This window comes from Carcharodon carcharias, chromosome 7 (genome assembly GCF_017639515.1).
Source record: "Carcharodon carcharias isolate sCarCar2 chromosome 7, sCarCar2.pri, whole genome shotgun sequence".
NCBI lineage: Eukaryota > Metazoa > Chordata > Chondrichthyes > Lamniformes > Lamnidae > Carcharodon > Carcharodon carcharias.
Window position 1 is genome coordinate 56023339 of NC_054473.1, and position 26072 is coordinate 56049410.

Here is a 26072-nt window from a genome sequence, read left to right on the forward strand (position 1 = left end):
AATGATTATGATAGACTGTCAAATAGGCAATCCAGGAAATAGCCCATCCTTTCTAGAAGCAAATCTTTTATGGTCCATTAGTAAAGCCATCAGATTAAAATACATATCCAGCAAAATGCTTCATGGAAAATACACCAGTCTGTGTTTAGAGAAGCATTTCTGTTTCTGCCACTAATCAGAATAGAAAACTTTTAACAGCCCTTAAGAGTGTCATTACTATCTGAATTAATGCGAGGTCTTCCAAACATCTGATCTTTATTTCATTGTCACACATAAAAAGTAAATATTTTATCAATAGTTATGAAAGATGTTGAGACTTTATTGTGGCCTTTTTGCCTTGCAACTTCCTGTGTATTTACCTCTGAAGGCACGACTATTTGAGTTGTTCAGAAAATCATGCAAGATTATTTCTAGTTATGCATGAGGTCAACAGTGCTACTGCTCTCCAGTATTTCAGCCATTCCTGAAACTGACTTTAACTAAGTGTTGTCTATGGATGGGTTACTGCTGACTGGGCGCATAAATAGCAGATTTATATTGTACCTTTTGACTTGAACTTGCAGCACAAAATATTGCTACAAGATTCCTGTTGCACTGCTAATTCCACACCCCGCCAACCTCCCACAAAGGTCACTTGCCGTTGTCGCTTTCCTCACATATGTTTATATAAGATTCATGTACATGGAACCGTTGCATAAATCCTGTAGCTAGTAGGGCATGTGAAGAAGTTTTTGGATGAGTTGCAATTTGTGAAGGGGCTCAAGACTTTGGCAAGAACAACGCTGAGATAATCAAGTCTGGAGGTGACAAAGAATGCAGATAAGAGTTTCACCAGTAATGCAGTGAAGTAGGAGCTCCAGTTTCCATTGTCTCATTGCATCCTAGGCTCTCCATCAAAAATCTGCCATTGCTGTCTCATCATTTCCACAAGCATAAACCTAAACTTCCTGTCACTTGAAATTTCAACTCTCCACCTTACTCCTACTCTGACCTTTTTGTTCTTGGCCCACTACAGTGTTCCGATGAAGCTTGAGGAACAGCACCTCACCTTTCAACTTAGCACTCTCCAGTCTTCTGGATTCAACATTAAGTTCAACAATTTTAGATCATAACTTTTGTCTCCATATTGTTTTTTTTTTTGCTGGTTTTGGTTTTACTCTATTTGTGCACTTTGTATTTGAATGGCTGCTAGCTAGCCATTCACACCTCATCTGGACATACCTTTTGTTTCTTTACCCATTGCTTCAAAACCTATTGTAATTTATTCTCTCCCTCCGTCCACCCTTTCATAGCCCTTCATTTTTGTTCTCCTCCCCCCCTTTCATTTGCTCAAAATCTATCACATTTCTATCTTTCCTCAGTTCTGATAGAGCATCATCAACCTGAAACGTTAACTATTTCTCTCCACAGATGCCACCTGACCTGCTGAGTATTTCCAGCATTTTCTGTTTCTGTCTCATCTAGGGATTTGCTTTCTTTTGTCTGCTATTTTAACAGCCATTTGTTAATTGTATAAATTAAATGTCTACAGGTGGGGTCACTCATTGGATAATGACTTGTACACACTGGTGATGGGTTATAGAGTTCGGAGCTATAAATTTGTGAATAAATCTAAAACTGGGTAAAGATTGACTTCTGGTCGTCTCCTTCGCCAACTGGCTATAAGGCATTTAACAACATTAAATCGTAATAGGAATTTAAAAATTATTAATTAGCAAAAAATAGCACTGAAGTCAATGATCTTAATGTCTGTGGCTTTACCATTTGTATCCAACCACATCCAGTTGTGGTATTGTGATGGACATTTAAACAACTAACTGGAAGAGGAGGCTCCACAAATATCCCAATCCTCACCGATGGAGGAGCCCAGCACTTCAGTGTAAACGACAAGGCTGAAGCATTTATAAATATCTTTAGACAAAATTTTTTGCAGAGTGGATGGTTCATCTCGGTCCCAACACCAGCCATGACAAAGCAACCTGCCTGATTGGTACCCCATCCACAAACATTCAATCCCTCTACCACCAACGCACAGTGGCAGTACTGTATGCCGCCTACAAGATACAGTGCAGGAACTCACTTAGACAACACTTTCCAAACCCAAGGCCACTACCAGGTGGAAGGACAAGGGCAGCAGGTGCATGGTAACACCACCACCTGCAAGTTCCCCTCCAAGTCACTCACCATCCTGACTTGGAAATATATTGTCGTTCCTTCACCGTCACTAGGCCCTAAGCCCAACCATCCTCAGCTGCTTCATTAATGATCTTCCCCCCCAATATAAGGTCAGAAGTGAGGATGTTTGCTGACAACTGCAGAGTGTTCTGTATCCTTCATAACTCCTCAGATACTGAAGCTGTCTTTGCAAGCCTTATGCCAGATCTGGACAACATTCAGGCTTGGATTGATAAGTGGCAAATAATAATCGCACACACAAGTGTCAGGCAATGACCATCTACAGCAAGAGAGAATCTAACCAGCTCTCCTTGATGTTTAATGGCATTGCCATTACTGAATTCTCCACCATCAACACCCTGGAAGTCACCATGAACCAGAAACTTGGCTGAACTAGCTATATAAACAAGATGTCTACAAGAGCAGGTCAGAGGCTGGGAATTCTGAGGTGAGCAACCCACTTCCTTTCTCCCCAAAGCCTGCCTACAAGGCCAAAGTTGGGAATGTGATCAGGAATGCTTGGATCAGAGTGGCTCCAACAGCACCCAAGAAGCTCAACACCATCCAGGACAAAGTGGCTTGCTTAATCTACACTCCTGCACCGCCATAGAAACTTTCTCCCAGTGCACAATAGCAGCACTGTGTACCATCTGCAACGTTCCCTGCAGCAACTTGCCAAGGCTCCTTCAACAGTACATTCCAAACCTGTGACCTCTATGGTTTATAAGAGCAAGGGCAGTAGACACTGCCACCTACAAATTCACATCTAAATCACAGGTCATCCTGACCTGGAACTTTTTTACTGCTCCTTCACTGTTGCTGGATCAAAATTCTGGAATTCTCTCCTTAATAGTACTGTGGGTGTGCCTACACCACATGGATTACAGTGGTTCATCACAGTGGCTCACCATCACCTTCTCAAGGGCAGCCTGGACCGGGATATAAATGCTGGCCTTGCCAGCAACGCTCGTAACCCACAAATGAATTTTTAAAAATCATGCTCTCTTACGTATGCCAGTTTTTCATTTAAACATAGCATCAGTGGGGATTATATGATGATTTGACTAATGCAAATTCCTTCCTGCAGTAAATTCCCTTTCCCACTATGTTATACATAATGTATAACCATATTTCTGCATCCAGTGTCTGAATTGCTATATCTTGCTAATATTTCTCCATGTTAGTAGTTATGCTTATTTACCATATTAACAATGACAACTTTTTATGCCTGCCTTACAGTACTTTCCATGGTTTAACACTGCATTATTTTTTGTTAATTTTCTTCTGTACCTCCAGCAAGACCCTCAAAGTGATAGAAATGGTACACACCCCATCTGTGATGTAATGCATTTCTTTCTATCTTCTTTGCATGCTAGTTGCTGTCCTCCATCAAAAAAGTCTATTATTCCTTACCTATGCTTACTAACACATACAGAACATTATCACAAAATTTTCTCTTGCCTATTGGTGTTCATATACTTTGTGTAAGAGCTGCACATTACATATTAAGAACCTCTTAGCGTTCATATGGACAGAGTTTCAGCTGGAATAGGCCATTATTTCCAGTGCAATGTGCCCAAAGTTGGCCTTAGCAGTGCAAAAGATTGCAGAATTTCCAGTGCAAATTATGTCCAGCGCAAGTAAGAGTTCCCACAATCTTTTCCATTAGTTTATGAACTACTGTGGCTGATGCTGCTGCCACCACCAACTGAATGAATCACCAGTGAAGAGTTTTATACAAACATACAAATTAGGAGCAGGGAGAGGCCATTCGGCCCTTCCAGCCTGCTCTGCCCATTCAATAAGATCATGGCTGATCTGATTGTGGCCTAAACTCCATACTCTGCCCACCCCCGATAGAAGAACCTATCTACCTTTGCCTTAAAAATATTCAATGACCCGGTCTCCACCATTCTCCAAGGAAGAGAGTTCCAAGTACTCAATCCTCAGAGAAAAAAAATTCTCACTCATTTTTTTTCGCTAATTTTAAACAAAATGTTATTTGCTCACATTTGTGGTCCTTTGAGAATCCCTTCAAAATTAAACTAATTTTGGATGCAAGGCACCAACAGGTGCTTAAAAATTTTTGAAAATTTTAAAGAAAATGACAATTGCAAAAGGTTCCGTATATCTTTTTTAAAGTCATTTTCAGATATTTATTTATCATGTATTTTGATCTTAACACCAGTACTTGCTATGGTGGGATTTGAGCTCAGCCCCTCTGAGTTGCTATTTACTCTCTTGTCCAGCCCATCCTCTGTGCCTCCACACATCTCATTTTTCCTCTTTACTTCTGCTCTGTTCCTTTTCAAGCCTGGCTGCTAGAACATGATTAGGAGGCAGCCCCACTCCAGCCTATAGAGTGCAAATGAAAAGACTATGACTAAAATGGGATCATAGTGTAAATACAACCTCTTCATTTACACAATGCAGGATGAAATAGCTATGCCATCAAATACTAGTCCCTTTTGTTGGTGATGAAAAATTGATATTGGAAGTCAATCAGGCCAGGAAAAGTGGCCACAGAAGTTAAAATGGAGAATGAAGTAATGAAGCACAGTAGGTTTTCTGTTTTTATACAAATTCCTGATGGTAAATTGAAATTGAATAGATATATACTTGTTTATGGTGAAATACTTAAGGAAAACATATGATTTGAAGAACGTCTACAGCCTCATTGTCCTACGGATATATTATCAGAATGAAGGTTATGGCCCCTGACCATGGGTAAGAACTTAAATTGAGGTAGATGTTAGTTGTTGTATGCCTGTTACCTCTGGACTTTTGCTTATGGTAAGCCAGCTGGCTAATTGGGTCAATGCATCTGCTTCAGAAAAAAAACTTACCTGAAGTTCCAGCTGTTGTACAACCTGCATCTGTACTCGACACTGTGCTGTACTTCTGTCATCCAGTGCATGCTCATTGTTGAGATGTCTGAGAAGAAATGAAATGTGAAATCTTCAGATAATCAACATTCTTAAAAATATAGAAAAGTTGCTGTTGCTTTCCTGAGACAGCAAAAAACTCATACCAAGTTGTACATATTTAATCCTTTTATTTAAAAAAAGACATTTAATATTTCAAAATTGGTCATAAAGGTCTTTATGATTTAAAAAAAAGGCTAACAAGCCAAAAACTGACAACAAAAATGAGCTGGAATCAACATTTTAATGTGAAAAGAAGGTAAAATCCCATCACCCTGTGAAAGTACAGTTTTGTAATTCACTAAAATGACACAAAATGATTTTCTTCTAGAAATGTATGACTGAATATGTATGGCACATAAAGCTTTTGGTGCCATTAAAAAGCAACCAACCTTTTTCTTCTCGAAGGTCTCCTTATTTTCTGAGCTTTAACAGTTAATTATGTCATCAAGATAACAGAAATCAAATGAAGCCAGAATGAAGGCAAAGGACAACAAGAATAAGAAAGATGGAATCTGTCACAAGCTTGAATTATGAATATAATTATGCATGATTATTTTATACTGCGAAGATGTTCCCTTTTTCTGCACGTTTATAACTAATCTAAATAAGTACCTTGCCAGCAGACAGCATATTTCATGATTTATATAAAATGGTCTAGATAAGGTTCGCATGTGAAGGAAATATGATTGGAGGATTTTTATCAGCCTCTGCATGAATTACTGTTTGAAAATGCTTATGCAGTAGCATTTCATTAATCATTTAATCATAATCCTAGCAGGATGTTTGAACTGATTTCACAAATACCCTTTCATTTCACTACTTCATTATGCTCACTAATGGATCCAATATATTATATATATCATAAATTATATCAGATCTTCAATGACCATGTAGGTCACTGTCACTAAGCATGCCTTCATGCTCAGCTCGTCAGTTTAGCAAAATGTCGTTTGTGCTTGTTTTCCGAAATTCATTTCTGTCATTTACTACACATCACAGTAGTAGACTGACCACACCTGGCCTGGGTTTCAGTACCATTCAGGAATTTTCTCCCATCAGCAGGAATATTCAACAATTCTTTGCCGACTTTGTTACATTAGATGGGTCACTCTCTTCTCATAATGACAGCGTGGGTCACAGTGCATAATTAATAGGAAATGAAATATTCAAATATGCTCTAATGCAGCTCAGTGAAATGTGGTTTAAATAAAAAGGCTATAAAAGTGTGGAACTGACATAAAGAGAGACTATGAATGTTGGCATGTGTCACTTTTTAGACCTCAGATGAAGTGCACGCAAAAGCTTTCTAGTGAAATGACAGTTGCTAATGTAAATTGCTGCAATAAAACAACCAACTAAATGAAGACCCTTTCATGGGAAAAAGCTGGGCCTCTTCCATCTAGTCAGTTTACCATTATCACTAAGGCTTTCCTCATACTTCAACTAAATACAGATACAAATATTAACAAATACACTGAAATGTCTCCTGTATCTTTGGTTAGTGGCAGAAATAACATTTTTTTTTAGGATTCCCACTAGTAATGTGGATTTCCCACTCAGCTAACATCTACAAACAACCAATGTAATTTATGAAGGCAGGTATTATTTCCAATTTAATAATTAACCCATGATTATTTTTAATTACATATTGGGCAAGAATAGCAGTTGAAATCTGAGGCAAGCGAAAGGTTCCCTGAGCATTGATTGAACCTGCTGTATTTATTTTGGCTGGACTGAAGTAATAGGTTACAGGCAAGAGGGGGAAAACAGAAAATTGGTCACATCAATATTAGCTACAAAGTTCTCTCCATTCAATGATATTAAAACAGTTTGCACTATCTGAAACCGCTTCCCCAACTTTTCACCAATTTTAAGCTGCTATGTATGATATCATTTTCCCTCCTGTGAACATTCCAGCACCCATTTTTAACAATACTAGCCATTGCAGGAACTTTAAAATCTGCTGTCCTTCAAAAACCAGATAAAAATTTCCACCTATGCATTTCTGATAATGCATGCAAAAATTGTGGTTTGAAAGAACCAAATGGAAGGTTCATCATGTAATTTAAAATGCTTTAGATATGACTCAAACATGGTAAAGAGGGACGGCCCCCTACTAGCTTTTACATCCCCAAGTTTGACTCTCAAATTTGTGAGTGCTATGCAGCAACATTGCTGTACAGTAACTTGTTTAATGCTAAAATTACAAAATGTACACTTATCCATCCATTATATGTCTGACGTACAGTTGGGCTGATCATCATTATCAATAACATGCTTCTTAGGATAACCTTAGACCTTAGCCCTATGGCTATTTTAAATTTTTTTGTGTGGTTTGAGAGCATCGCTGGCAAGGCCAGCAAATATTACTCATCCCTAATTGCCTTTGAGAAGATGGGGGCTGAGCCACCTTCTTGAACCAGTGTAGTCCATCTAGTATACATAGACCTATAGTGCTGTTAGGAAGGAAGTTCAAGGATTTTGACCCAGCAACAATGAAGGAATGAAAATATAGTTAAAGTCAGGATGGTGTGTAGCTTGGAGGGGAACTTGCAGCTGTGATGTTCCCCTGGCACCTGTTGCCCTTGTCCTTTTGGGTGCTAAAGGTCATGGGTTTGGAAGGTGCTGTTGAAATAGCCTTGGCAAGTTGCTGCAGTGATCTTGTATATAGTACACACTGCTGCCACTGTGCACCAGTGGTGGAGGAACTGAATGCTTAAGGTGTTGATTGAGGTGCCGATCAAGCAACCTGCTTTGTCCTGGATTGTGTTGAGCTTCTTCAGTTTTGTTGGAGCTGCACTCATCCAGGTGAGTGGAGAGGATTCCATCACACTCCTGACTTGTGCCTTGTAGATACTGGACAGGCTTTCAGGAGTCGGTGAGTTATGTTAAATTTGAAGCCTCTGACATGCACTTGTAGCCATGGTATTTATATGGCCAGTCCAGTTAAGTTTCTGGTCAATGGTAACCCCCAGGATGCTGATGTGGGGGATTCAGGGATAGTAATGCTGTTGAGGAGATGGTGCAACTCCCTCTTGTTGTACATGGTCATTGCCTGGCATTTGTATGGTGCAAATGTTAATTTCCACTTATCAGCTCAAGCCTGAATGTTGCCCAGGTCTTGTTGCAAAAGGACACAGGCTGGTTCAGTTCCTGAGATGTTATGAATGGTACTGAAAACAATGCAACCATCAGCAAAATTCTCCACTTCTGACCTTATGATGGAGGGGATGTCATTGATCAAGCAGCTCAAGATGGTTGGACTTAAGACACCACCCTGAGGAACACCTGCAGTGATGTCTTGATACTATGTATTAGTCATTATTTTTTATTTAATAAAAATTCTGAATTGGTTAATAATATAGGTGTTATGATAATTTGAGACAGAGGCTGGATTTTCCCATGGTCTTGGGAAAACCGACCTGCACACTTTTGCACCTTCCGAAAGGTAGACCCAACCCATGTGTGACATTGCCTGCGATTTTTGTCTTTTCATAGAGGGGTTGCAGTCACAGTGTATTTTGTGAGCCACAATGGACTTTATAAGGAGGCAGGCCAGTTAGAATGCTCGCCACATTTCTCCAACAGAGTACCCAGCTCCCAACATTATTTAATGCCCCTTACATGTCCCCTCATCCACTTACCAACCCTCATGCCACCTCATGCATCCTCCACAGCCATTCACCTAATATGCATTATGTACAGTCCTCAGGAGCCATGCAACAGCAATGGAGATTATTTTAAAATCATTGGAAAAAAGACATTAAACCTCTACGCATCTAATATAACCCTGAATTCAAACACACTTTTACTGATTCTGGAAAGAAAACGAAACTATTCCAGTGAAAGGAAACACAATCGTTTAAAGGCCTATTAAGTTCGTAAACAAACAATAAACTACATTAAAAGCATATTCTGTTATCACAGCCTCTTAAAAGTTTCAACAGCTCTTGCGTCAATAGGCCACCAGCTGAGCTAAAGCCATTTGTAGTTTTGCACCAGCTCCATTGACTGAAACTAACAGAACAGAATAGTGTCCCATTTGCATTTCAAAGCAGAATGTCCGCCAAATGAGAGAAATGGGCAGAGATTTTTTTAAAACTTCAAAAGCAGGTTGTTTTTAAGAGCCACAGTGGTTGGTTGATTTAAATTGCAGCATAGAATATGACAACAGAGGTTTACAGGACTTTTTTTTACATTTCGAATGCATTGTGGCACTTTTTCCAATGGAAAAAGTACTGTAATGCATGACAACAGTTACACAATGGTGGTCAACATAAGAGTCAACTTACCTTTGCAGGATAGATCCCTGTGATGAATCAATGAATTAAAAACACATCTACATTACAATGCAGTATCTAACAGTGACATTTGAAGGTGCCAAAAATTTACATTTACCTATCAGAATCTTCCTCAGCAAGCTTCCCCCAGTGGTCACGTACTTTCCAAGGAAGTGTGTTTTTTAGGACTTCTAAAACCTACACCAGCACATGAAAATATTGTCCTCATAATAGGGAGCCCCAACCTCAGAAGAGGCAAGTGTGCATTTTCCACCCAAGGATTTCCCAACTGCGGAAAAGTCCATCGGAAAATGGTGTGGGGTCAAAAAGCAGAGGGAAATTGCTTTTCCTATTTAAAAAAAGTTCACAGTTTTGCGACCTGATTAGCACCTCCATTGGGAGTCAAAAATCCAGCCCAGAATCTTCCTTTGTAAATATAGATATATTATATACAAACCGAATAGTTTCACTTACACTTTAAAAGAATTTAAGCAATATTTTAAAAGCCACCAAAATCTACAAAAATAGACAAACCTGTGGATGTTAAAGTAATCTATTCTTGTTAAATCAACAGATGTATTGGTTTGTAATGTATTAAACAAAATTTTCACTTCCACATATTTTTGTTACAATACAGTGCTCAACAATGGTTGACATTTGAAGTTCATTTTCAGTGTAAAAATCAATTTTGATCCATATGTATGCAGCCTTCAAAATAAGTCATATAATCATATAACTTTTAATTAGTTCCACCATAACTTTCAACTAGTTGAAATTGCTAAAAGAGTTGGGATTTTTTTGAATCTCAGGATATCTGTTTCTATGGGACTATTTCAGCTGCAAGTTAGCACCCAGCAAAGTTTGTTTTTTTTTGTAATTTCCTCTCAAAACCATGAAAATGTGCATCATGCAGCTGATAATTATATTTCTATTTGAACCCCCCCCCCCTATTAACTATGTAAATGTCAAGTTCCTTGTTGAGCTCTGGGTCTGTCTCTTATTTTTCTTGCCCATTTTTTCTTCCATCTTTCTGATCCCTCTTTATCTCAGTTATTAGTACTATCTGCTGTGCCCAATTACTTAATAGCATCAGCAGAGTCTCTTTCAAACCTTTCACTCTCAAGATCTCCTGGATTTTGAACCTAAGAGGAATTTTAAAATAAATAAGCCAAAATATATTATACGATCAATTTACCCCAAACTGACACACCCCATTTATGTGTCACGCCATTTCACCATTAATAAAACCTCTTTTTAAAGTCATAACCAGTTAAAGAATGAAAGTGAACTAGTGTGAAATTTATTGCCCAGTTATTTTTTTTTGCAGTTTTCCATTTTCCTGATAAAACCTACAAGATGCAACATTAATTTTGGCCTTGACTTTTTAAACAATATTTAACTTATGTGAACAGTACTTTAAAAAAAATCATGAGGGAGCCTATTGGTCTTCAATTTAAAAATAAGTTACTGTTGTTTTAATTCTAGTATCACTAGAGGGCAGTGTGGCATATGGGTCACTCTGACCCTTTTAGACCACTGCACCAAAGGTTTTAACACTATCTAACATCAGTTAAGTTTTGTTTTGTACAGAGGAAAATCTCAGTTAATATCAATGCACCTGATGACGGTAGGACCTCATGAATATGACTTAAAATAACTTATTTTGGGGAGGAAAAGCATCATGCTGAGTACACCAAGGGAAACATTGGAAAAATTACTTATCTAATAGTTCCCTTAAAATATTCTCAAGAATGGATAACAAGTTCACTATTTATTTCACATTTGCATACATAGCTGTTTAACATGCTCTTCTTAAAATTAAAAACACCAATGCTACAAACTCATGCGGAAGTGTTTTGAATCTACACAGGAGAATTCTGAAGGCCTTGTACTCATGGAACACATTAAATAGAAGTCTCTTTGTAATTAAAGTTTTTCTTTAAATGCTTGCTGAGTTTGAATAGTCTAGACAAACAACTGAACTACGCCACAGTGAGCTAATAAAAACAGGTTCAAAAAAATCACTCATAATAAGTCTTTCTTTCATTTTCCATTAAGTTTAAATCTTAGCTGGGTCTATTTTATGTGAAATTTTATTAAAAGAAGCTGATGTAAAAATACAACAGTCAGGTGTCAGTAATTTGTTTTTAAGTGTAACATTCCATTCCCAAAAGCTATTTGTATACTTCAGTATTAAAAACAGATGAGATTGTATCACTGTCTGAAAAATTACCTAATCTCTTAGCCATTTCAGTACTGAAACTTTTGCAGAATCCAAAACGTGACAGTGATCTGATTACTCAACTAGAATGATTTTTGTGAATATCAAGTAACAATTATTAAATAAATCACATAGAATTTCTTAGCTCAAGAGTGGTCTCATCATTTGACTATGATAAGCGTTTTTTATGACTACCAAGCACTCATTACACACTAATGCAATTCACAAATGGTTAAAAACTAATTTTGAGTTGACTTATTACCTAGACACTTTCTCACTGTGACAGCATTAAAAAAACTGATTTAACATAAGAATTAATATTACAGCTTTAGTAATTGATCTGTTGAACCTTACATTTGAATTTTCTGACGAAATGGTTTTCAAACAATGCTGATTGTCATACAGGATAAGAGTACCTACTGGCACTGTTTTGACTAACACTAACTGGAACAATAGTTGGGCAATTATGTTTGGCAGTTAATTAATAACCAGGAGTTTATGAGCCAGCATTGCAACTCACTTAAAAACAAATAAGGAAGTAAATATGCATATTGCTTACAGAGTCTGCTTTTTCTCTTAATGCAACATCCATTAATAACAGTTATAGAATGGTACATGTGCTCATTTTCTTTTCAACTGGTTTAAGTGTATTTCAGCCTAGATACATAAATTAACTGTCATGGCATAAGTATGCCCTAATTGGCACCCCAACCTCACATTTTATCCTCCACTTATCACAAACATGGGACTATCAGTTTGAATCAGACCATCAGTCCCATGACTGCTATTCTGCAGTTTTACAAGCAAGTTTACTGCAATTCTGTATATCGTAGATGGTATTTTATTTGGGTCAACTGCAATACTCTGCTGGATTCCTGAGTTAATCAAAATTCAATCAATCAATGAATAAAAAAGAGCTGGACTTACTTCAGAAATTGTCCAAAGTCTTCACAGACTGCCTCACAACCAGGCCATTTACACACGCCATGACCATATAAGGGATGATTGCACCCGTGCTCCTCATGGGATAAGCTGAAGAACAGAAAACAGAATATGTATATTTTAGCTACAGCTAAGACTATATATACTGTAGAATCCTTTTACAAGGCTGAAATGCACAAGAGTCATACAAAAGTGACATTATAGGGAAAAATTTTATAATAGCGGATTGTGCTATAAAAATTGTTGTATCCAAAATAATACCATAGCAGAGTTTTAATGGGTTATGCATTTATATGGTTTCTCAGTTAGTCAGAGATCTGCAATAAATGCAACACGTGGTATATCAAAGAGCTTCATAAAAGTGGTCCACACATTATGCTTGTTGAACTACAGCATTGTAATGTCAGTGTTTTTTCAGAAGCTTATAAATTATGAGCATATGATCTACTCTCAGCAGTTGAAATTACTGTTACATCAATAAAGTAGATGCGCTTTGGAAAGTTCAGAAATGGGAAAAAAGATTGATTATTAAAATTTGCCACCTAACTGCAACAAAGGCCATGTCATTTCAATGCATGCATGACATGGTCCTTCCTAAACAGGAAACAAACACTCAGTGTTGGACAAGTACTTAATTGCAGCCTTTCTATACCCAGATCACTGGATTTCAAGCTTCTCTGCAGCCTTTCACTTGTTGTTAATATTGAACTTCAGTGGTTTCTTAGAATAGTCTACAGTAATATTTATCAGAAGGACAATAAAGGCAGGAAGCAAATATTCACTTCTGAAAACTAACTTTTGCAAAGCAAATAATACAACATATCATTTAGGATTATTTCAAATACAGCAAAGATAAAAGATAAAAGACAATGGCTGGCATATTCTAAATGCAAGGTTACTAATTTCTCCAGAAAGAAAGCCCTATGTTTACAGTGAACAAGCAATGGCTTGGTAACATGACTGGTTCAGGTTTTGAAAAATATTAGCAATCTAGTCAGCCTACCATAATTGTGGTGAATTTTGTCTGTCTCTGATGGTTATAGATTGGTTTGTTCCTATATGAAAACTATGAAAGAAGTCCTGTAAACCTTCAGCCATCTTACAGTGGATGTGAATTTATTATGGCTCATCTTATGGATCAGTAAAAGAATAAATACACAAATCGCTAAGCTATCTTCATATGGAGAATCATGATAGGGAGGCGAGACACTCAGAAAAGTGTGGACAGGTTAAAATAAAGAGCATGGTTCTAAAAATAAATTTCTAGTTATAATTTAATATTAAGCACATTTACCCATATTGCTCATTTTCTTGTTATAACCAACCCGAAAGAATGATTTTACTTCACTTGTCTGAGTCACAAGACACAACTGATCCAGGTCATGTGGTTAACAGTCAGATGTTATCTCTGTTCAACTGAGCAATAAACCACATCCCCCTTTATGTATTTCAATGCCATCAGGACTTTCATTAGTAAAATATATTTCAAAAGTCTATTTGAAATACCCTGCACAGAAGCTCTGGCACAACTGAAAAATCACATTGGTGAAGAAACCAAGAACTTTGCTTTAAGTTCAAAAATGAAATTCGGCTGACCTTTCTGTAAAAGCCAGACTAATATTTGCATCTGGAATGACAACACCACTGTCTACTCATAATACAGACATTACAATTAATCCCAACTGGACTGCTAATAATTATTGTTCAGCTTGTATGAAGTTTTATCAAGCTGAGTACCTCTCCTGCTGAAGTCAATGAGTTGCTCTCAAGTTTCAGCCAATGATAATGATGTGATCAGCTGCCAAGAATGCAAGAGGACACAAGGAAGATTGACTTTCTGACCATTAAATTCTTCTAGAAACAAAACCTGGCCAATCCTGACACCTTCCCAGAATGGCAAGATTGAGAATAAGAACTCAATGCAGAGGAAACCATTTATTAAAAGCTATGACTTACCATATTGTGACATGGTACATTGGAGTTCCAATACACTGTACCAGCATAACGATATGCTTCAATACTAGTAACAGTGTAACAGCTGACAATTTCTGATTGATGCATACATATAGGCTTTATATTCCTGCACTGTACTTAATGGCCCTCCATGAGATGTGATGAGTAAATTGTATTTACAAAGAGAGATCTGACTGCATCCTAATTATCAATGTTTTAATCTGAACCACTGCTTATAAAGTGTTACAGTTTCCAAAGCAATTTATAAACATTTTGAGTTGATGTACAAAAGGTACGCTTTGAGCCTAAAAAGAATTGATCAGAGTACTTTGAAAATGATGAAAAGCTAGGAACAGGAGGCCTGAAGAGATTTAGAAATTCATATAAAGATCATTAAAATGTCATGGACAGAAACAGAAAATAATCATTTCAAGGTTAATGGAATCCTAGCCTTTATATCTAGAGTTCTAGAATAAAAGGTGTTGGGGGGGGGGGGCGGTGGTGGTAAGACGTCATGTTTTAACTGTACAAAGCCCTGGTTAGACCACACTTGGAGTGTTGTGAGACATTCTAGGCATTACATCTTAGGAAGGATATATTAGCCTGGATTTTCTTCCTCAATAGCAATGAATGCTGAGAGGTTTGCTGCTATTGAGGGACACAATAAGCACTACAACTTCGAGGAAGCTCACTTATGCTGAAACCAGGAAGTTCGGGTGTGTCTGAATGGGCTGCAGTGCAGCCCAGCTAGTGGTCCCCAGTTCCTATTCTTAAAGTAGCAGGGACCATTAGTGTGAGAATTTTGCTTATTTGCCCACAACTTCCACAGATTTTTACATGCAAAAAGTTAAGGGTTTAAGCACAGGTGCAAGTCAGCAAACAGATAGGGTAGATGAGGGCTTCATTGCTGTAAACTGATATAATAAGCAACATCCGCCAACTTTCCAGGCTCCTTTCCCCACTCACTTCCCCCACCCACCCATCTCCAAAATCTCAGTGCTGCTTCTACATCAGTGGAATGGAGGAGCCGTGAGAGCGGTGCAGCGGGGGAGCCGTGGGAGCGGTGCGGTGGGGGAGCTGTGGGAACGAGGGGAGGGGGGCAGTTGAAACGAGGGGAGGGGGGCAGTGGGAGCCCTGGGAACTATTCAGTAATGATCCTGATGATATACAGCTATGCAGTGTCAGGAAGCTGAGGACACTTGTCCTGATCAGTTCACTAATAGATAAAGCAACTTTATCTTCATTGTGCTACTGCTGATAAAAGTATTTAAAATTTTACAAGTGACCTGAAGTATTTTTTAAAGTTTTAAAAATACTTTAAAGCTATTTTAGAACTATTTAAAATAATTAAAAGCACTGCAAAGCACCAACCTGAACAGTGACTGACCTCAAGGTGTGTGACTACTTCTCGTGACAGCAATGGAGCATGACTTCGTCGAGAAAGTGCCTCACCGCTAGGCCTCGGACATGGACTTGCTGTTGCAGCCCAGTTGTAGCCAGGAGAACAAGTTTCCACTGCAGCTTATGCACAAGTAAGTTCCGTGTCTTTTGGCCAGTGGAGAATACTCCAGCTTCGCTGCTCAGAGGAAGTTCCGGGCTATTGGACTTGGAGGGAGTGCTGCACGCAACTGCCAGAATGATACCTGGACTCCATGGGCAGGATTGTCTCTGACCATCAGGCTCAAATAGGGCTCAGAAGCCTGCACTGCGGGGGAAAACAGTCACCCAGCTGCGATTTGCCCTGAATCTCAATTAATGGACAGAGGACAGGCTCCATCCAAATAAGGACGGTCAGGTTCTTGAAGCTGGAGGCTTGAGAGGTGGCTCTCCAGCACTGAAGCAGCAGCAGACTCTCTTTTCAGATATGTGAAAGAGAACACATGTCCATTTTGATGTGCCCTCCCTCTAAATTAAAGATATAAAATGGGGAGCCAGGCCAAAATCCCGCCAGTGGTGGCAGCCAAAGCCAGCTAGGTAGGCAGGGCCTATGTCCCAACCTGGAGCACTGGCCCTTTAGTCTGCTGCTGGGAAACTGCCTCTAGGCAGCTAGGCTGTTTCCTGACACCTCTGAGTCATTGGAGGCCCTGTAAATTCCAGCCTCTGACAATGGGCCTTTAACCTTGCACCCCCCACCCCCCCCCACCACCACCGCCCAACCAACTCCACCTCCCAGGAAAATGACCCGGGGCAGGATGGTCCTGGAAAATCAGCATGCCAGCCAGTTGTGTGAAATTTCCCTGCACCTTTGTGCCTGCCCTCATTGGGGCCTATAAATTCAACTTCCAGTTATGAGGAGAGTTCACATGTAGGAGGGATTCTTTGGAATTTACAAGCCTAAGAGGTGACTTGATCACAGTTTTCCATATCTTAAGGGGAATTGATAGGGTAGATAGAAAGAGACTATTTCCGCTAGTTTGGAAGTGTAGGACTAAGGGGTATAACTTAAAAGTTAGAGCCAAATTGTTCTGGACTGAAATTAGGAGACACATACGCAAAAGGTGACAGAAGTTTGGAACCTTCTTCCACTAATGGTACTTGAGATTAGATAAATGGTTAATTTCAAATCTGAGATCGATATTAAAGGATATGGGGCAAAGGCGAATATATGTAATTTGATGATAAATCAGTCATGATCTCATTGAATGGTGGAACAGACTCAAGAGGCTAAATGGCTTACTCCTGTTCCTATGCTCCTAATTGTGTAGTTTGTTCATCTGACACTAAGATCACTGGACTGTAAACTGACAAATAAAACCACAGAATGTTCAACTGTACATCAATCTTGATGGAATCCTTGGTAGAAAATTTTGATTTGAGATTGGGGCAAAATTATTTCATATTTCTGCATGATGTCAGCATAAATACCTTTTCTAAAGGAGAAAGGAACCCCATTATTCACAACATTGACCAATTCAAGCAAAAAAATTATAGCCACTATTAAACCTCTATTTGAACTAATGTCTGCTTGAGCCTAGTGAGTTTCAGCAGTGCTCATTAAATTAAACACCTCTAAAATCCAATCAGATTTAATTTTGAAAATAGTAAAATGTGATAGCGTGGTACATACGTGTTTGTTTGGTGATTTGTGGTATCTCTAGTTAATTTTTTAAGGTTATAGATGATGCACTAATTGAGTTTGAAGTATTTAAGTGTTAAAGGGCAACACATAAACACCCTGATATGGTGTAAAAGCTAAGCAATATAGCTCTATCAAGACTCTGCCCTTGACTCTGAGCTAGTTAAGTGGTTGGGAAGGCATACAGGCCTGCATTTCATTATATTTGAGCAAACTGCTTAGTCTGCTCATTTACCCACATCCTTCTTGTAAAATTATGGCAACTTTCAGTTGGCCAAGTTAGACATGATTATCATGCAAACTCCAAAACAGAAATTGAGAATGACTGGAATGTTTGCAGGTGGTTTACATTTAAGTCGGTAGTTAGAAATGCCATTTTGTACATTTAATTAGGAAAGTATATAACTTTGGGTTTACATTATCACTTATTTTAACAGAATTTCTCTGAGTGCCACTCATAAACTCAGAATTCTGCACTGACACAGGCCTATGGACTTCAAGCCATGCTGCTGAAGGACATAAATAATATAGCAATTTTGTGTTACTGCCATATTAATGCTTGCCTAAAAATGTGTCACAGGTCAAAGATGGACACTGCATTGCTCCAGCCTAACATTGTATAAATACCAAAATCATATCCACAGCCAAAGGGATGAATTTGTCATCATTATGGGCAGGATTTTATGGCCCTGTCACAGCGGGGGTGGGGCCGTAAAATCCGGCAAGCTGTTCAAAAGTCCATTGACTTTGGCAGGACTGGAAAATCCCGCCAGTGGGAGGGGCTGTAAAATTCCGTCCTATGAAGGAGTTTCCATTACAAGTTTGGCTCCTAAATGTATTTGGTCTAAGAGCAAACCTGAAGGCTACGGTTTTATTCCATTTCTTAACTTACCGAAGGGAAAGTAATTAATTTTTTCCTTAAGTTTGGCACATTTTGATCTGCAGTGTTCCTCAATGATCAGCTGATAAGAATAGTCTTTCTTGGGGCAGTAATGCTGCTGCAAAGTATTCCATTTAGTGCTTCACCCAGGAACGGCAGAGAATTGAAGGCTCAGACTTGCACCTCTAACTAAAAATACAGTTCTCCCCTGTAAAGTTACATGCTAAATAACTGTTATTCATCTACTTTGAAGGTTAGAGTTCAACTTTTTAGCAAGCTACATGAGATTACACAGGATCTGTGGCACCGAAACAAGCTAACCAGTCTGTGCCGGCATTTATGCTCCTCTTGAACCTCCTCCCACCTTTCCTTAACCAAATCTACCATCAAATCCCTCTTTTCCCTCCTCCCTCACTGCTTGTCTAGCTTACCGTTAAATGCATCTATATTATTCGTTTCTACGACTCCCTCTAGTAGTGAGTTTTAAATTTTCACCACTCTACTGAATTTCTTGGTGACTATCTTATATCGATAGTCTCTAGTTATGCTCTTCCCCACAAATGGAAATAGTCTCTCTGTGTCCACTCTATCGAAATCCTTCATAATTTTAAGGGCCTCTTCAAGGTGCCTCTCAGCCTTCCTTTTTCAAGAGAGAAAAGAGACCCAATCTGCCAATCCTTTCCTGATAATGTATACCCATGTATTTGTGGTATCATCCTCGTAAATCCTCTCCACACTCTCTCCAGTGTCTCTATATCCTTAGCATTATATAGTGACAAGAACTGTACAGAGACCCTTAAGTGTGATCTAACCAAGGTTCAATACAGGTTTAGCATAACTTCTCTACATTTCAATTCGACCCCTCTAGAAGTAAAGCCTACTGCGTGGTTTGTTTTTTTTAGGATCTTGCTAACCTGTTGTGCAACTTTTAGTGATTGGCTCTGAGATCCCTTTGTTTCTCTACCCCACCTTCCAAGTAATAAGTGATCACGATATTCATCCCACCATAATGTGCTACTTGATATTTAACTGTGCTGCAGTTCATTTGTCAATTATTTTCCCATTCTGCCAGTTTATCAATGTCCTCCTGTAATGTGTTGCAGTCTCCCTCAGGATTGACTATCCCCTCCAATTTAGTGTCATCTGCAAGTTTAGAAGTTGTGTTTTTGATTCCAAAGTTCAAATAGTTAATATAAATTGCAAACAGCAGTGTTCCCAGCACTGATTCTTGTGGGACACCACTTCCCACCCTCTGCCACCCTTTACTCCAACTCTCTGCTTTCTGTCTTGAAACCAGCTAGCAATCCATTCTGCCACTTGACACTGACTCCATTTTCACTAATCTTATTCCTTAGTCTGTTTTAGGACACCTTATCAAAGGTCTTTTGAGAATTCAGATAAATTACATCTGTTACATTACCAATGTCTACTCTCTGTGTTGTCTCCTTGAAAAATTCAATAAAGGTTGATCAAGCAAGATTTTCACTATGAAATCCATGCTGTCTATTCATTATTGTATTTTTCTTTTCTAGCTGTTCTTCTACGCTCCCCATTAGTTGGGATTTCATTATTTTTCCTACCATCGGTTTTAAGCTGACTGGCCTATATTTCCCTTATGACAATTTGTTCCCCTTCCTAAATACAGGTATTACATTAGCTATCCACCAGTCCTCTGGCACTATACTTTTTCTAACAAATTATTAAACATGCATAGTAATGCCTCTGCTATCTCTTTCTTAGCTTCTTTTAAAATGTGTGGATGCAATCCATCCAGTCTAGGGGCTTTATCCCTTTTGGAGTTTGATAAGTTTATTCACTATATTCCTTTTTTATTGTAAATGCACTTGTCCCATTACTCATCTCATCATTCAATATTATGTCTACCTGTTCTATCTCCCTGGTAAATATCAGAAGCAAGATAATTATTTAATATTTCTCCCATCTCTCTATTGTTACCTGTCATATTATCCTGTCTATCCCCTAATGGTTCTACTCCATTCGAGTCTTCCCTTTCTTAATTGCATGTAAATTATTTTACTATTTTCTTTTACGTTCCTTGGTTTCTCTTTGCCTTCTTCATTGTCTTTTTTTTTTGCTTCTCTCCTAATCTTTTCATCTTCTTTCTTATCCTGTGCTCCACTGCTGTCTATGAACATAATGTATCCCTCCCTCCTCACCCTTAACGTTCCCTTATGTTTTTATTCATCCATGGAGTCTCATTATTGTTTACTTTGTTTTTTCCATTTAGTGGAACATATTTTTTTTGGATCTGTTGAACACCATTTTAAATGCTGTTCTACATAATTGTTTGCCAATATTGTTGCCCATTTTATTTTCCCAGGTTCTATTCTCAGCCCCTTAAAATCAGCTTTTTTTCCAACCCATTAACCTGCCATACTCACGAACTTCTCTATTATCATCTTAAAGCATATTACATTGCCTAGGTGTTCCCTTACTTTTACTTCTCTTATCTGCCCTAGTTCATGCCCCATTACATGCAAAAAGTGAATCTTCCCTTGTTAAGCTTTTTACATATTGGATTCAACAGGAGTCCTACACACATTGCAGGAACTCCATTTCCTTATCCTCTTTACCTACATTTTCTAATTAACACCGGGGTAGGTTGAAATCCCCCATGTTATTTAAATTTTTCTTTTACTCAATTCTCTAGTTTGTCTGCTTAGTTCTTCCTCCACCTCCCTTTCACTATTATGTGGTCTGTCAACTACACCTATTAGTCCAATTGATACAGAGGCTTCTAATGTGTAAACACAAAAGGAAAATATTTGCTCTGAAACAGGTGTAGCAAGATCAAGAATTTGTTCAAGCCAACTTACAATTTCTTAACAGTTAAATTGACAATTTAATAAAAGTTGATGCACAAACAAAAAAATCTTGCACCCAAACATGAATTGATTCAAAGAAGAAATCCATTTCTCCACATATTTCTGTCTTATGGCATACAGGCATTAGTTAAAGGCTCCTAATGAATTTATCAGAACAACAAAGGAAGCACCAGAGCTTGCGGCATCTCCCCACTTCCAATCTTTGTCAATCCTACTCCATTCAATAATTTTATCAAACAAATCTCTTCATCCCAAAATCTTAAGTACTAGTTATGATTCTGAAATTCCAAAGGCATTTTCCTGGTCTCCCACCATAACTTCAGTGGAACTCCTACGGAAACAACATAAATGGCTGTTTTGAACTCTTCTTCATGTTTCTGGCAGTTTGGCAGTTTGTCAGTGGGAAAAAAAGAAAAACAAAGCAAAGACTTTTATTTACACAACACTTTTTATGCCTTCAGAACATCATCTGCTTTTAGGTGATGATTGGAGGGATATATGTTGGCCAAGACAGTGGAAGAACTCCTCCACTCTGCTTTGAATAGTGCCATGGAATCATTTGCCTCCACATGAGAGGTCAGACAGGGCCTTGGTTTAATGTCTCATCTGGAGGATGACATCTCAAACAGTGCACCACTCCTTCAATATTGCCTATTTCAATTAGCTTCAAGATTGTGGTTTCAACTCACAACCTTCTGATTCCGAGATGAGAGTGCAACCACTGAGCTAAGATTGACACCTAAATGGGAAAGAGAGCTCCCATGAAATTCAGGCCCTTTTTTAAAATCAAAAGCTTAATAGCACAAAGTAAAAAGCCTACATCTTGATGACCTTGCATCTGAACTGCATTTTCAAAATGAAAGTTGGCATAAAGGGCTAATTTTCTGAGTATGTGTTGGGACTATGAAACCTTGCAGACCAGTACAGCATATCAGAAAACTACTCTGCATGACTGGACAGAGGAAACAAGACTCTGTCCCTTAAGTCATAGTTACATCAAAAACAATAACAACAGCATGTGTTCATGTAGTTTCTTTAAAGTAATAAAACTTCTCAAAGCACTTCACAGGAGCAATATAAACAAAATTTGACAATGTGTCACTTAAGGAGATATTCGGACAGATGATCAAAAGCTTGGCCAAAAAATAGGTTTTAAAGGAGCATCTTAAAGAACAAAAGAGAGACGGAGAGGTTTACTGAGGCAATTCTAGGACTTAGGGCCTTGGCAGCTGAAAACACAACGTCTGATCAAGGAGCAATTCAAATTGGGGATCTCAAGAAAAGAGCCCAGAATTAGTGCAGATATCTGGAAGGATGTGGGGCTGGAGGAAATTAGAGAGATAAAAGCCATGGACGGGTTTGAAAACAAGGATTAGAATCGAGGTATTGCTCAAATGGGGACCAACGTAGGTCAGTGAACACAGGGTTGATGGGTGAATGTGACCCAGCGTGAATTAGGACCCAGTCAGCAGAGTTTTGGATAACCTTAATTTTGTGGAGAGTGAAATGTGGGAGTGCATTGGAATAGTCAGGTCCAGAGGTAACCAAAGCACTAATTAAGCTAAGGCAGAGATAGAGTCAGGTTGTTATGGGGTTGGAAATAGGTGGTCCTACTGATGCTGTGAATATGGTTGGAAGCTCATCACGGGGTAAAATAAGACACCAAGGCTTCAAACAATCTGGTTCAGTCTCAGACAGGTAACAGAGAGGAGGAAGAAGTCAATGGGTATGGGACGATTTGTGGCAGTTACTGGAAGACAATTATTTATCAAATAAATCAAGAATAAAAAGCATCAGTAACGGTAGCCACAAAACTACCAGGTTGCTATAAAAAATCTGGTTCATTAACGTCATTCCTTGTTCTGGCCCATTCATAACTCAGACCCTAGTAATGTGGTAGACTCTTAAATGTCATTTACAATGGCTTAGCAAGCTATTAAGTTGTATTAAAGTTGGCTGCTCACCACACCCTTCTTAAGGGCAACAAAGGATGAACAATAAATGCTAACCTGGCCAGCTACGCTGATATCCCATAAATGAATAATAATTTTCTAAAAAGGCTTTGGTTTTTCCCAGTTTTTAGTTGGAGGAAATTTCTGATCATCCAGTAGTGCAGTCAGATAGGCTGTCTGATAATTCAGAGACAGTGGAGGGGCTGGCAGAGATGGTGGTGAGGCAGAGCTGGATGGTCTCAGTGTACGTGTGGAAACTGACATGATTTTTGGATGATGTTGCTGAGGGGCAGCATGAGAAATATAAAGTGTTCAAGGATCGATCCTTGGAGGATGCCAGAGTTGATGGTGTAAGAGTGGGAAAAGAAATGGTTGCAGGTGGTTCTCTGGCTACAAGTGGATGGTAAGAATGGAACTAGGTGAGTGCAGTACCACACGGTTGGACAACCTGGAGAGAATGGTGGGTCAAAGATTGCAGGCAGGTCAAGGAGGACAAGAATGAATAGTTTACCTTTGTAAGATATCACATAGGATGGAATTTGTGATTTTGACAAGATCCGTTTTGTTACTATAGCAGGGAAAAATTACATTTATATATTGTTTCCAACATAAAAAAACTCACAAAATTCTTCACCAGAGAAAGAAAGAGAGAAGTGAATACCAAAACATGAAGGAAGAGATAGAAGGAGTGACAGAAAGCTTACAATCTTCAGCTGCCTGAGCAGCCCACTCCTGAATTCCCTCCCTACCCCCTTCACAGTCCTCTCCTAAAACCGTCCTTAATACTCACCTTTGGCCACATTTGTCCATTTTTTCCCCTTGCACCTCTGAGGCTTGGGATGCTTTTCTACATAAATGCATGCTCCCAAATAGTGTTGAGAGGTTTTCATAGGTGGATGAAGAATTGGTAAGGAGGAGACTTTGGCTGGAATTTTCCAGTTTCCCGCAGTGGGGCCAGAGAGCCATTGAAATCTCTGTTTACGTCAGCGGGACCGGAAGATCCCGCTGGTGTGAGGGACTGGAAAATTCCGGCCCTTGTCACAGACAGTATGGCAGTTGATATTGATGTTCCACCATCAAAGGTGGGTTGGTTGGAAGGAGGGAGGGACAGATGAACAATAGGCTACAGTCAGAGAAAACCAAAGCATGTGTAAGGGGATATTAGACTGGAAGAGTTTGCAGAGATGAGGCCATGGGAGGATTTGAAAACAAGGATGAACGTTTTCAATTTAATGACAATGGGAGAGAAGGAGACAATGCAGGTTGAAAGCAGTCGAGTTTTTGACATGTTGGAGCTTATGGAGAACAGTAGGCAGGTATGGCAACCTTTGAAATAATTCAATTTAAGGATAAGACAAATAGCAATAAGGATTTTAACAGCAGAGGGGCTGTGTTAGGGTTGAAGGTAAGCAAAGATGCAGGTTTGGGGATGTTAGTAATAGTAGAAAATGGAACTTGAAGCTCAGCTCTCAGTTGAACATGATAGTAAAAACTTTGCATGACATGGTTCAGACTAAGCATCTAGTTGGGGAAGAGTTGAGGTTGGTGATAGGAAACAAAAAGTTCTTTCTTCATGTCTGTGCAACATTTTGTCACAGTATGGGCAGAATTTAAACCAGCCTGTCATGGCAGGTAACATGGCAGCTAGGCCCACTTAATTGCAGGAGAGGCCACACACCAGACTCCCAGTGGCAGAAAAATCTCCTGCGATTATGTTGGAGACGGAAACGAGCTAATATGGGAAACTCACCTGTTTGTGGCACAATGTCAGTTAGGCTCATTATTGAGCCAGTAGATGCCAATTATCCCGGAGCCCACAGGAAATTAGTGATGGCTCAGGGATTCAATGTGAGGAGCTGCCTGTGGCTTTCAAGGGCAGGGAATGGGTCCCTCTTACAAAGGTATTTAACGTCCGATCGACCGTCGCTGCATCATCAGGAAGTTAGTGGGGTGAGGGTGGGGGGTGGGGGGGGGGGTGTGGTGATCATTGAAAGCCACACCCCTGCCTTTGCCTCCGACCCCTCTCTTGGCCCAGGATCCTAAATCCCGGGGAAAGCTGGAGGCTGGCCAGTCACTTAATTCTATTGGGCCTCCCTCACAGAAGTGACACGGGTTTCTCATAGGTTCTCCAACCAATGGGTTGGACCCACATCGGGAACATTAAATTCCACTCATTATTTCAACAACAGATTTTAATTGCGATTTTTTAATTCCCAAAAGACAACCAAAATTATGAACCTTTAAATGGAAAATTATGGATTCACAAATTGAATGGAAGACAAATTGGAAATGCTGATATCTAATCGCACAAAAGAAAATAAATATTAAAATAAATATGGCTGAGCAGATTAGGAACATATTTTCTCTTTGTTCAGCCAGCATGGTAATGGTTAAAGATTGTCTTTTCCATATACTACACTGACCATTCCACCTGCAGGCACAACTCCAGTGCCTTTTGCAGAGTGGGACGTATTGCCATATGGACTCAGACAGCTTACAATCTGTACAACTCTGGACTACAAGTGCCTAGGGGTCTGTCCTATATTAGCACCACCTGTGCTATCAAATCTGAGAGTTTGAACTGGCCATTGGGGTCTCAAGAACATATTTCATATTTTCAGCTAGGTCAAATGCACACCAAGACTGCTAGACTTCAACTACAGCAAATTTATTTTGATTTGCCAACTGAGGCTGCATGATATCGCCAAAATAAAATTTACACTAGATGCAGATAAAGCTGTACCACAAGTATTTAATTGAAGGTGTTGTAACAGCTTTTCTACAAAATGTATAATTACTTTTAGATATATTGCATAACAA

General features: G+C 39.0%; 1 protein-coding gene across 15 annotated transcripts in view; it reads right to left on the reverse strand.

The window, feature by feature from the left end:
* The window catches only part of foxp1b (forkhead box P1b), a 518322-nt gene that overhangs the window by 63282 nt on the left and 428968 nt on the right, over positions 1-26072 (reverse strand). For all 15 annotated transcript variants that reach the window (XM_041192652.1, XM_041192651.1, XM_041192644.1 and 12 more), the window contains 2 exons: positions 12531-12635; positions 5022-5109 (listed from right to left, as the gene is read on the reverse strand). In XM_041192652.1, coding sequence (XP_041048586.1) covers positions 5022-5109; positions 12531-12635 — 193 coding nt within the window. The remainder of the gene's footprint in view (positions 1-5021; positions 5110-12530; positions 12636-26072) is intronic.